Source organism: Gamsiella multidivaricata (genome assembly GCF_025024155.1).
Source record: "Gamsiella multidivaricata strain RSA 2152 chromosome Unknown BC939scaffold_21, whole genome shotgun sequence".
Lineage (NCBI taxonomy): Eukaryota > Fungi > Mortierellomycota > Mortierellomycetes > Mortierellales > Mortierellaceae > Gamsiella > Gamsiella multidivaricata.
In genome coordinates, this window is record NW_026251729.1 from 343283 (window position 1) to 356021 (window position 12739).

Sequence of the window (12739 nt, forward strand, 5' to 3'; positions counted from 1 at the left end):
ACTTCACCGGATTTCACCGATTCTTTGTTCACCGGTGATAATCACCGGTGAACTGCGAAAATTGCACTACAACTCACCGGTGAAAAAATATTCACCGGTGAGAATCACTGATGGAGAACTATTGGGCGAGAGCTTGGACAAGCTGCAATGGCTAATGCTCCTGTTGCCCGTTTGGTTGGTTTTTCTTTTACCTAGCACTAGGCCTCCGGTTCCTATACGACATTGGAATCCAAAAATATTGTCAACTCCCGGACTAAATCCATGTAACAATCCATAACATGACCTAATGGACTGCGCTGACTGCATTGCTGATATGGTTTCTGCTCCTCCTCCAGTATTAACAATTGCAAGCATCCCTGTAAGTATCTCCGAGCTGTTGTCCCGCCATCCAAATATGTGGACAGCATAGTTCGCTGAGGACAACGTAGCCCATCGAGGACAGTAACGGTTCATGAGGTGGCGCTTCCTTTGAAGCGTTAGGATTGAAGAACTGTGGTTGAAGCGATGGATATTTTCGGTTTTGGTACAGCGGACTCTTCTATACATCGGCTTTCCCTAAAGATCTTGGACGCATATGGAAAAATGTAGCTCGCGTTCAATACCAGTAGCAAGGGTCTTGTTTAACTATCACTCCTAATCGATGATGAGCAACAAGACCTTGGGTTCGACAGCATGTCCATTCAATCCCACAATCGATAGAATGCTGGCCAGAGCAGAGTCTTTCACGGCAGCAAACTATGTGTGCGCATCACCCATGCAATTTGATGCGCAATGCAATGCAATAGTTTTCGGCCGTGCTTGCCACAAATTTGTTTGCTGTGCTCAGTAGGGCGCAGTCGTTGTACAGATCCTGTCCTGTGTTTCTTATTTTTTTTTAAGGTTGAGCTTACTAGCATGAACAAATACCAAAGTAGTGCCGCATCAAATCCTCGTGTCCCTAGTGAATCCTTGTATCAAGCATCAAGGTTGTGCACAGTTCGATTACATGAGACAACTTTCTGAAAAAGTTGATATGGACTATCTTCCTGTCTATTTCTGATAGGCGTCGCAACCTGATTCCACTCCTTGATTAAGCTGAAGTGATCAGGGCTGGGTATCCAGCGTAGGGTTTGTCGTTCCATATCGCCATTGTACTATTTCGGTCTTTTTGAGTTTTATTCTGATAACTAATTTCTATGCGAACGAATACAATGGATCTATCGACGACCACGCTCGTACTGCTGCGAGAACTTTGCCTTCACGTTCAGCTCTTTCGCAGCATTTAACACAAAGTGCGGGTCCCTGAGGAATCCTCTAGCAACGGCAATGAGGTCGGCCTTTTGCTGGTCCAAGACCTCCTCTGCCTGCTTGCCACCTGTAATGATACCAACGGCAGCAACCACGAGATCAGGGACCTCCTTCTTGACACGCTCCGCGAACTGTACTTGGTAACCGGGATAAGCCTTGATCTGCTGTTGAGCAACGTTACCACCGGATGAGACATGAAACACATCGACACCAGCATCCTTGACCAATTTAGCGATCTGGACGGTTTGCTCAATGTCCCAAGAAGGCCCGTCGAGGACGTTCTCGACCAGATCTGAAGCGGACACTCTCAAAAAGACGGGCTTCTCCGCCGGGAAATTCGCACGAACCTCCTTGATGACTTCTAGTAGGATCCTGGCGCGGTTCTCGAGGGATCCTCCGTACTGATCTGTGCGCTTGTTGGTGATGGGCGACAAAAAGTTGTGAATCAGATAACCGTGAGCACCATGGATCTCAACCGTGTCCAGTCCTGCCTTTTCGGCCCGTGCAGCGGCAGCGCCGAATGCCTTGACCACATCCTGAATCTCCTGAACAGAGAGTTCACGAGGTGCGACGTAGGTCTCGTCCCACTTGAAGGCCTCGCCGCCCGTGGGTGCGACGACATCGTCTCGCCAATAATCTTCCTCGGGCGGCGCAGAATATGGCGGATCCATGGACGCCTATTTGTTGGAATGTCTCTGTCTTAGCAAAGACATTTCTAATTTCCAGCAGGATGGTTGATAAGAACGTCATGTCACTATGACATACCTTGCGTCCAGCATGGGCGAGTTGGATACCCATCTTGGATCCCTGAGCATGAATGAAGTCTGCAACCTCCTTGATCTTATGGATATGATCATCAGACCAAAGGCCAACATCCTGGGGACTGATACGGCCTCTACAAATTTTGAACATAGTAGATCAACAAGGCCTTGTCAGTATACTTGAACAGATCGCCGTACAATGCAGACGAATAAATTTGTAGGCGTACCTTGGCTCGACAGCAGTGGCCTCTGCAATAACAAGGCCCGCGCCATGGATTGCGAATGACCCCAGGTGGGCCACATGGAAGGTGCTCATAAACCCGTCCTTGGAGGAGTACATGCACATGGGTGCGACAATGATTCTGTTGGCGATCGTCAAATTCTTGATAGTGAGCGGCTGGAAGAGCAGGGGGATCTTGTCAGCACCTGGTTTGGACGCGTCAATGGGTCCGAGATAGGATCCGGGAGCAATCGGCTGTTCAACAAAGAAGCGCTCTTGAGGATAGCCGTAGAGCTGTTCCTTTTCGTATGTGGTTGATGAAGACATTTGTGCTTGGGCAGTATATGACCTGGGGAGAGAGAGAAGTGTAACGCGCGCTTGTTTTGTATGGTTGACGGCTGGCCTGAAGGGAATGAAGAACGGTGATGAGGATGAAGATGAGCGTGGAAGCGCGCGGATGCTGCTTTTATATGGAAGTAGTCGTGAGACGAGGGCCATGAGCGAAAGAGAGGGATGAGTTGGACGATCAAACGGACGAGGAGTCCAGCAATTTGTAAGCGCTCAGTGCCCATGAACGATGCCAGCACAAAATGGAGCTGGGGACCGTGCTGACACACACTTTCAGCAGAACTACTAAATTTTATTTTTTTTCCTTTGATTTGTCAGAGCGTCCGATGTAATCGCTTAAACAGGCGGACCGGCAGAAGGGCAACACTCTTAGGGATAGACAAGTATCCTGGGCAAAGAGGATCGAGTAGCAGCACTGGTCGTCTACTTGAAGACGGCTCCACGGTAGTATTTCAGCTCATTGATCGACTCCTTGATGTCGTCCAATGCTCGGTGTGCTTCCTTTTTCTGAGGCACCTGCTGAAATTCCTTTGGATACCATCTCCGAGCCAACTCCTTCACGGTCGACACGTCCACAATCCTGTAGTGCAGGTGGTCCACAATCGGACGCATCTCGCGCTCCAAAAAGACCTTGTCGGCGTGCACGCTGTTGCCCGCGAGGATGCCACGTTGGGGCTCTGGGATGTATTGCTTGATGAAGTCGAGGACCTGAGTGCATGCTTTCTCAGTCGAAATATCAGAGGCAAGAACTGCAGCTGTGAGACCAGACTGTAAGAATAGAAGAACAGCTCAGTCAGCTACAGACCAGTCATCCATCACAGGCGCAATAATGATAAACCATGACATCTGTACAGGATCATGGCAGAAGCTACTTACGGCGCCATGGTGCTCGATGCACCACTCGTTCATTTTATCCATGACCTCCTTCGGTTGTGAGATAATCAAATTGGGGCCCTGTAGTATACGAGATGTCATTTTAAGTCTTCACAGGCTTATAACCCGAAAACTTGATAAACCACGCGCGTAGGCTCTATACCTCCGCAATAATGTTCAGATCGTCGTCTGTGATAATAACGGCAATCTCAATCAACTTGTCCGTCGCAGCGAGGCCAGTCATTTCGCAGTCGATCCATACTAGAGAGGGGCGGCTCATGTTATGTGGGCTGTGTATCTGGAGACGATTATGGGGAAGTAAAGAGAGTCGGTGTTTATTAGCGGCCAGAACTCTATTGCGCTCCACCATCGGAATCCTCGAATCCGGATTCCCCATTCTCCTTCGGTAACTCATCACTGCTAGTGGCCCCAGCGAGCGAAGTAAATACTCGGAGCGAACGAGCGTTCTAAGTGAGCGAGGGTTCAAAATACTGGTCACTCGCTTAAAACTGTTAGAAAACATAGTGTTTCCATGTGAACTGGAAAATAAAAATAAAAAATTCTCGAGCGAGCCTCTCGAGAGTGAGTAGGGGGTGATTGATACATCGAGCGAGCGGAAGTTTGAACGAAGATCGCTGCTTGCTTGTATACCTTCAAGTGGGTGCAGAAGCGTGTTTGTGTGTAGTTAGAAAGCTTGATGCTATGCGTAGCGACGCGCCTTTTTTCTGAGGAAAGTGGAAAGTGTGTGACTGAGCTTGAGAGATCAACCCTAAACAATACTCCAAAAAAAGTTCGTCTTTTGCCCTTTGTACAAGCACTCTCATTATGGCCGAACACTTGCTGCGGACACACCCCGCACATCTAACGACTCCAGTAACGGCATTGGCCTATCACGATAATGAGATCCTTCTCTCAGGACAGGGCCCGTATCTGAAGGCCATGCTTATCTTGACGTCAGAGACCCTGAGCTGCATACACCTTGGTGGCGACTGGAAAGTTCATCGAATCGTTTTGGGTATGTCTACACACCATTGTATACCGAAAATCCATCGATAAACTGCCTCCATTTTTTTCTTTAACTGCTTAAAATCATCCATGTATCTCATGCCATAGCAAATGTCCAACGGATAAGCCAAACGTCTGAGAGTCGCCTGTTCTTGGCCTTTGGAGCAAAGAGCATGAGGATCATTCGCCTGGTAGTTCTGAGGTCAGGAGAGACAACTCGCCCAACTGTCTACTTCCAGCATCTATGGAATCTGCCTCATATGAAGGATTGGATCCTGGACGCACAATGGCTGTGGCCCAAGTCGGATCTACCGGGAGAGGTAATGGCAGGATACAGGCGTGGAACTGGAAGCACTCCTTGTACTTGATAAAATGTGCCTAACATTTGTTGACAGTATCCGACAGTTCGACCTAGTTTGAGGCCAGCTGTGATCTCTCCACCCACATCTATCGCTATTGGCTACGCACATAACTTTGTTGAGGTCTTTGATCTCCCTCAGGATCCGTCCACTATTCCATCTCAGAAGAACGATTTGTTGATGGCGGACGGCCTTCCGGATTTTCGAATGTCCTATTCGGTCCAGTCCGAAGAACACTGCACCCTTTTCTGTGGTAGATTCCACAACAACACGCTTGAGGATCTTTGGTTTGCCAGCGGTACTGTGTTTTGTCACGCCCTGCTCTGGAAGGTACACTGCAAGGACAGTACTGAAGCACCAGTCATGAAAAGTCTTGTCGGACACGAAGGCATATTATTTGGAATTCGATGGAGCGACGACGGAAGGGCCGTTTGCACTGTGAGCGATGACAGGACGATCCGTGTCTGGGATATTGCACATTCTACAAATATGTACGTTACAGACATTTTCATATCAATGCTCTTTTTTATGCGTCTATCTTACGTTGGCCGTTCGTTAATATTCTAACTCGTTTATCTGGGCGATTTGGATGCTACAGTACTCATTCTACGCATTTCGGACACACAGCCAGGGTCTGGGATTGTCAAATTGTTGGCCAATATCTCATCTCGATATCTGAGGATGCCTCTTGCCGCGTCTGGAGGAATCCTTTGTTGGCGAACTTGAGTTCTGCAGACGACATGTCAGATTGTTTGGCTTGCTGGGAGGGCCACGAGGGCAAAAGCGCCTGGAGTGTTGCAGTTTCAGAACATGGTGTTGTGGCGACCGGAGGTGGTGACGGAGGGATTCACCTATGGAGACTGGATAGCATTGTTGCAGGAACATCAGGTATATTGATACCAAAATTTTTGGCATTGACATCTCCTTGAGACTGAGGAATCTCTAAACCTGGCCACGTTTATACACCTGTAGATACTGAGCAAGATACCGAGGACATTGACCTTCCCGACATTTCAACGTACTATCCGGGTATTTCGTCCAACGAAAAGGAGTTTGTACGCGATTTTGTAATTACCTCACAGACGCAATCCGTGTATGCAACGAACACTGGATATATTTTGGTCCGCAATGACCGCGATGGCTCATGGAGTACCCTGTACAATTCGCCACTCCTCAAGAACTATGTCACGATGGAGGCATCGCAGTGCGGCCGTGTTGTTGTTGCAGGGTGCTTGACAGGAAAACTGATCATCATGAGTGTTTGCGGCGAGTTCCAGCCCTTGATCGCCGACACGCTGGGTGGCATCAAGATCCAATTTATTTTCTTGCATACTGGTGCAGGGCCCAGTGATTTTTTTATCTTCATCTTCAGAGCTAACTGCACCGTCGGCGTGTTTCATTTGAGCATATCTACGGGTACATCTGAGGCATCCTGCTATCATGTCTGCGACCTGAAACTACCGAACAACAACAAGGCAATTCATGCAGCCTATTACTCTTCTCGCTACAATCTTGCGTTGCTCGGCTCAAGGAACGGCACTGTCCTCGTATACAATCTGGATCAAGCAGTGGAGAGCTCGGAAGGGACGACGATATTGGACAGTATGGCTGTTCTTGAGCGATGCCATGGCTACGACTCTGTCTCCAGTATTTTGATGGTCACTGAGCTCGGAGAGGGCTTTGAAGGAAAGGATCGTATCACCGTATATACCACTGGACGCGATGGAAGCTGGGCAAAATATCGTTTCTTAGGATTACCAGGGGGCGAGGCTGTCGGAGCCGGATCTGCTGTCGAGGATGAGGACGATGATGAAGATCATTCTGATAACGGCGATCAAGATATGGCCAGTGTGTCGTGTGGCGACGACACTCAGAGCCGAGGAGGAACTGTCACGCCTGATGACCGTGAAAGCAAATCGGATATTGTGTTACAAAGGATCTTTAGATCAAAGATCACTAAAGGGTGGCTAGAGCAGGTTTTCCTCATGGACGGAGAGCTGCTGCTTCTTGGGTTCTTCAACAAAAAGCTGTTTGTCTACAATGAGTCCAAGCACTTTGAGGTGAGTACGATGACCTCACCAACCAGCTGATCCTTGCATTGTAGTGTATTTTTCTGACCCTACTCAACCTTTTACTGCTGCTTAGATATTTTCTATGCACAGCGGAGCTGCCAATCGCCGTCGTTGGAGATTCCTCACAAATAACGCGAGGTTGGAGCACACAAGGCTCATGTTCCACAGTGGATACAAGGTACCCATCTCATGCTTAATACATAGCAACATTCTTTTACCAAAACTTGAGCCTAACCGAGCGGTTTAATTCACATAGCTTTGCAGTTTTTCGAGAGAGCTCACGGCTGGTTCAGAGCTCTTCCAGAACGCTAAGCTGCAAAACAACTTCCATGGTCGTGAGGTGCGACACCTGCGATTCCTGAGCGATGCCAAACCTCTGAGCGAAGGAGCACCTGCACCCATAATCCTGGCATCCGGCGGAGAAGATTGCCGTCTGCGCCTGTTCCAATGTACGTCTCAATCTTATAAAAGTCCCAGGTATGGTTTTAATGCCGAGTTCGCATACAGATAGTACTAATACTGTGTCCATCTATCAATTAGATATCCCTTATAAGACCAGAAATATGTGCACGGCATTACAACCCCTCTGCAATCTTAAGCCGCATCTCGGCGCAGCGATTCGGTGCTTGGAGTGGAGCCATACCATTAATCCCCACTCGTATCTGCTGTTTACCGGAGGTGCCATCGAATCCATGCGTGCTTGGCAGGTCAACCTGAGCGTCCCCAACAGCTACAAGGTTCGGATCGTCGAGGACCATCTCGGAAAGAATATCCCAGAGCACACCCCATTGTCGTTGGGCTGCTTGGAGCTGGCTCAGTGCCCCCACGTCAGTGAAAATCTTGAGACAAGAATCATGGATTTCTCCGTATTCAGACTGGACAATCATCCCCAAAAACACTTTATTGCAACTGTATACTCTGATGCTGCCATTCGGGTATGGCTATTTGATGAGGACATCAACGGCTTTGTCTTGACCATTGATGCGACCTATCACAACAAGTGTATTCTGCAAGTGTCGCATGTCAAAATCGAAGGAGGCATTCTAATTTTCACTGCTGCGACGGACGGCAAGGTTGCTGTTTGGGATATCACGTCTGCATTGGATGCGTTTCTCCTAAAATACTGCGCCGATGATGACAAGCCCGTACAGCCTTCAAGTCCATCCTTTGGAAAGAACACAAAAAAGGTTCAGAGGGCATATGCTCAGGGACTTTCGAGGCCTATTGCTGAGATCACGGCGCACATGTCCGGAGTCAACAGTCTGTACGTTCAAAACTTGGATCAGAGTGAGGTTCTGGCAGTCTCCGGAGGCGATGACAACGCGCTGGCAGTGACTCTGATCAAGGCGACGTGGGATCCTGAGCGCCGTACCATTGAGGCACAGTCAGCCAATGTGGTTGCCAAGGACAACTATGCACATGGTTCTGCTATTCAAGGTAATGTTTTAACTCAGCGTCAAGTGTATGTCGTTATTGGGCGAATTTGCAAAGTCTCAATGACTCACACGAAAAAAAAAATTATGTGCTTCGCCTTCGGTCTCTTGACCTATTCTTTCAGCGGTGTCTATGACGAGCGCGTCAGAAATTATCACAACGAGTCAGGATCAGATGGTTTCATTATGGCGATTAGACCATACAGGCGACGATGGGGCTGCGGTTCTTGTCAAAGAAGAAACGCAGTTTGTTCACGTTCCTGACCCCTCCACCATGGATATTCTCACGTCTGCAGACAGGACCAGACATTGTGTTGCGATCGCCGGAATCGGCGCCCAGATATTCGATGTCGAGGCATCCTGCTCATAGATAATTGGCGAAATAGTGAACTTAGACATAAATGCTTTGGCTCAAGACGCTTTCTTGCTGTGTTAAAGATTACTTTTTTTTTTTTGGTGTTCAAGATTGGTCCCTTGGCCCGTGCGTCTTGCGCCACCAATTTTCAAGTTAAGGGTCTCATAGCCGCAGCAAATGCAACTCGGTTGTTTTTGTTTTGGCCTTCCCCAATCAGCTCCTTGGTAAACGCCTCCATCGACTTCGGCCTTGCACCTTCCTTGAATTACGGATCGACGACACTACAGACAAAAGGATGCCACCAAAGAAGAGACCTGCCGGAGACGATGTCAACGGAGAGGAGCCGAGAAAGCGCGCTGCTACCACATCGAATTCAGCACCTGCAAAGTCCGTCACCATCTCTGCTCCAGGCACCACCGTTGCAGCCAAACCCGCAGCCAAGGCGGCTTCCACCGCGACTTCAAAGACAGGGACAGTTCGAGGAACACCAAAACCTGGTATTCGAAAGGTTGGCGCGGCTGCTCTGGCTAACCGTGCAAGGTTGCCCACTGCAGGCGCGCTGACCGCAAAGAAGGAAGCACCTCCGCCAATTGTCACCAAAAACACCTTGATGTGGTTCAGGAACGATCTTCGACTTCAAGACAACAGAGCCCTCTATGCAGCGTCGTTGCGGTCAAAACTCGGAGACAAGAGGAACGTGATTGGACTTTTCATAGTTTCGAACTCGGAATGGGCTGGCCACGACGAGGCACCTGTCAAGATCGATTTTTGGATGAGGAATTTGGCTGAATTGAAGCGATCTCTGGCCAGGCTGCATATTCCATTGATCGTCAAGAGGGCATCGTCGGGCTCGGATGTGATTAGACTAGTGGAGTCAACAGTGAAGGATCTGGATATCAGTCACGTCTTCTGGAACACAGAGTACCTAGTCGACGAGCAAAAACGGGATGCTACTGTTAAGTCTGCTATTGTGAAGCTGCCAGGCGTCTACGTTGAGGAGTATGAGGATCAGTGTGTTGTACCACCCAAGGAGATGAAAAACAAGGTAGGGCTATGTCCGACGAAGTCTCGCCAGTATATTGCTTGGATTATCGGATCCGATCCATTTCTCACCTGTTACTCCGTCCATTTTGATCCGCTAGGCTGGAGAAGCATACACGGCCTTTGCTCCGTTTAATAGCACTTGGTGCAATGTTGTGGAGACCAAGCCTCACTATCTTGAACTCTCGCCGGCTCCAGACGCCAATCCAGCAGAGGCGAAGCAGTTGTATGCAGAGCACTTCAACGCGACCATCCCTTCCTCCCACCCACACGCGCTGGATCAGGATGAGATGGAGCGTCTTTATCCAGCTGGAGAGGAGGCTGCGCATGAAAAACTGCAAGAATTCGTCGAGCAAAAGCTTATGCAGTATCATCTCAACAGGGACAACCTTCATAATCATGATGCTGTCGTTTTGAGCCCCTATCTATCCAGTGGCATTCTTTCGGCACGCCAATGCGTTGCCGCAGCTCGCGCCGCAAACAACAACAAAATCATCATTGGCAATGAGGGCGTCAAGACCTGGATCAAAGAGATTGTCTGGAGGGTAAGTAGTATTGCTCATCGTCGCGATGTCTTTCCTATCGGATCTAAGCAACCATTACCAAAACTTGTGCTGACAGCTTAAATGAATGTCTTTCAGGAATTTTATCGTCACATCCTGGTTTTCTTCCCGAGAGTCTGCAAGAACTTGCCATTCAATCCTATCACAGAGAACATTCGCTGGAGCAACGATGATCGCAAGCTTCAAATATGGTGTCAGGGCAAGACCGGATATCCTCTTATTGACGCCGGTATGTATCAAGAAAGAAATCGATGGACAGTATATTTTGTTCAACCAAAATGTAGCTCCCACTTGGTGCCAGTCGTACTGATTATCAGGTACATGCTCTCTATCTGATAGGTATGCGGCAGCTCAACACGACGGGATACATCCACCACCGCGTACGCATGTACGTCGCTTGCTTTCTTGTTAAGGACTTGCTGATCAGCTGGCAGAAGGGCGAGAAGTACTTTATGAACAATCTCGTCGATGGCGACCTCGCATCCAACAATGGAGGCTGGCAATGGGTAAGTACTACTAACTGCAATAGTTTATGCCCCAAGTGTACGTTCACATACCATAAAGGAAAATGATCACTGACTTGAATTCGGATTATTCACCGCTCTCTGCCCTAGTGCGCATCGACAGGCGTAGAGGCCCAGCCTTATTTCCGCAGCTTCAATCCTGTCGTTCAGTCTCAAAAGTTGGATCCTTCGGGCGAATACATCCGTCAGTGGGTACCAGAATTGAAAAACCTTTCTGACAAACACATCCACGATCCTTATCATGCGCTCTCTGCAAAGGAATTTGGAAAGCTGGTGTAAGTGTTTTATCAGAAGTAATGAGATGTTGACCAAAAAAGTGGAGCACGGCAACTAATACTTACCGTTCATCTCTCTGATCTATTTAGCTACCCCAAACCCATTGTGGACCATGCAGAGGGCAAGAAAAAGTTCGTGGAGGAGTATAGGCGCATTTTGATTCAAAAGTAATTGTTACCCAGTTCTGTTTTACCACGCGTTTTGTTTTACAGCCCTTGTTCTCTTGTCGTTTGGTTCGGCTTATCTTTTGCCTGTACACTATCCCTCGTAATCGTCCACCATTTACCCCCCTATCATCCTCATCATCTGGACATTATTGCTCCTTGTCCTCCAGCAGTTCATTTTCTCTTTTGCCATCAATCAATTCATCTATCGCATTTTAAACAAGAACACAATAAACTTGGGCCTTCATGGTCTTTTTGGCCGGTGGCACCTGCTTGACAGGAGCTTTCCGTACCATTGAATAGATTACGTTTTAGTTTTGTTCTTTATTGTCGCCTGATCCTGAATGCATCGAAAAAAATATATGGTGGGTACATGATCTACTCGCCAAACAATCTCCTGACACGCTTCAGCACGCTGTCCTTCTCAGGATCATAGGGGTGATCCTTGGAAGGGATCTCGAGGATCGTAGGGAAAGCCTGGTCGTGCTCATCGATCAATGGACGGATTTCTTCAGCAATCTATTATGTGTAGGGGAAAATGAATGGTGGGGTCCGTCGTAACAAGATCAGAACAAGCAAGCAAAGAGGGAGATAAAGATAGGCCAGGTAGTCATGTGTGGCCGATTTGCTCTGTATAGTCCTTACGTGCTGGTTGATCAAAATAATGGCGATATCCTTGCGCTTTGTGAACTCACGGAAGGCATCCTCAACTGCCGCCAATGGTGTCTCTGCAATTGAACGCGGTAAGAAAGCAATTGTAAGTTGATGGCGGTGTTGAAACAGGAGATATTTTCTTCATGTTATACGTAGGGCAAATGGAAAAAGGAAGAGGACATACTGGCGTCAACGACCAAGAAGTTCTTCTTTTGATGCGAATCGATGTGGCCGATACCGGCGAGGAGGAGGCCTGTGATGGAGTCCTCGTCGCCAATTGCAGCCATGAATGTACGCTCCTAGGAAAAGCGAGGAAATAATGGTCATATGAAAGTAGAGAGAGGGCATTGGTAGCCTTTGTCAGCGTCTGTGTCGTTTGCTTTAAGTACAAGGCATGTTCGCGTCGACTCTTCCGCGAGCAACAAAAACACTTTACTGTTTGAGCCATGGTTGTTAGTTATACGTCGAGTTCCTCTCCGTTGCCAATCCTTCAAATCAGGTTTTCTGTAGCTGCTGAGTCTCCAGAGACAAAAAACAAAAAGCCAGAGGAGTAGTGCAAAGTGAGATTTGGGGAGGGAGAGGAAGAGAGGAATGGAGGAGAAAGACAGCGAGCAGGCGCCCACTGTCAGGGGTGGAGCGCGAGAAAAGGACTGAGGTGCATCATCGCACGTGCAGTAGATCATTTGATCGCATTTTTTTATGCCTCTCGACAAACCCCATCTGCAACCAAAAAAAAAAAAAGCAAAACCCATTCGCATTGTAGGGAGGAAAACATCAGCTTGGCTCGATCCGCACGGCAGATCA

The 12739-nt window shown here is 48.3% G+C and overlaps 5 protein-coding genes across 5 annotated transcripts; 2 read left to right on the plus strand and 3 right to left on the minus strand.

The window, feature by feature from the left end:
- Nucleotides 1-1132: 1132 nt before the first annotated feature.
- On the minus strand, nt 1133-2869 carry BC939DRAFT_446834 (uncharacterized protein). The gene is made up of 3 exons (XM_051555015.1): nt 2276-2869; nt 2053-2182; nt 1133-1964 (listed from the first exon to the last, which is right to left on the minus strand). Exons 1-3 carry the CDS (start codon nt 2764-2766, stop codon nt 1197-1199), a joined length of 1389 nt encoding a protein of 462 aa, XP_051413857.1. The 5' UTR covers nt 2767-2869; the 3' UTR covers nt 1133-1196.
- Nucleotides 2870-3039: 170 nt separating this feature from the next.
- On the minus strand, nt 3040-3859 carry BC939DRAFT_395426 (ribonuclease H-like domain-containing protein; the record flags this gene model as incomplete). The annotated part of the gene is made up of 3 exons (XM_051552225.1): nt 3040-3384; nt 3493-3570; nt 3653-3859. The coding sequence occupies 3 exons, from the start codon at nt 3857-3859 to the stop codon at nt 3040-3042; spliced, it is 630 nt and encodes a 209-aa protein (XP_051413858.1).
- Nucleotides 3860-4314: 455 nt separating this feature from the next.
- Nucleotides 4315-8728, plus strand: BC939DRAFT_501763 (uncharacterized protein; the record flags this gene model as incomplete). Its single annotated transcript, XM_051560204.1, has 9 exons — nt 4315-4504; nt 4603-4814; nt 4890-5344; nt 5452-5741; nt 5826-6913; nt 6999-7103; nt 7182-7374; nt 7466-8362; nt 8484-8728. 9 exons carry the CDS (start codon nt 4315-4317, stop codon nt 8726-8728), a joined length of 3675 nt encoding a protein of 1224 aa, XP_051413859.1.
- A 595-nt stretch (nt 8729-9323) lies between these two features.
- Nucleotides 9324-11288, plus strand: BC939DRAFT_395350 (Deoxyribodipyrimidine photolyase; the record flags this gene model as incomplete). Its single annotated transcript, XM_051552218.1, has 6 exons — nt 9324-9758; nt 9856-10299; nt 10396-10546; nt 10657-10823; nt 10932-11116; nt 11207-11288. The coding sequence occupies 6 exons, from the start codon at nt 9324-9326 to the stop codon at nt 11286-11288; spliced, it is 1464 nt and encodes a 487-aa protein (XP_051413860.1).
- Nucleotides 11289-11568: 280 nt separating this feature from the next.
- Nucleotides 11569-12628, minus strand: BC939DRAFT_446844 (F subunit of V-type ATPase). Its single transcript, XM_051555016.1, has 4 exons — nt 12372-12628; nt 12120-12234; nt 11927-12009; nt 11569-11800 (listed from the first exon to the last, which is right to left on the minus strand). Exons 1-4 carry the CDS (start codon nt 12381-12383, stop codon nt 11660-11662), a joined length of 351 nt encoding a protein of 116 aa, XP_051413861.1. The 5' UTR covers nt 12384-12628; the 3' UTR covers nt 11569-11659.
- Between the last annotated feature and the right edge of the window lie 111 nt (nt 12629-12739).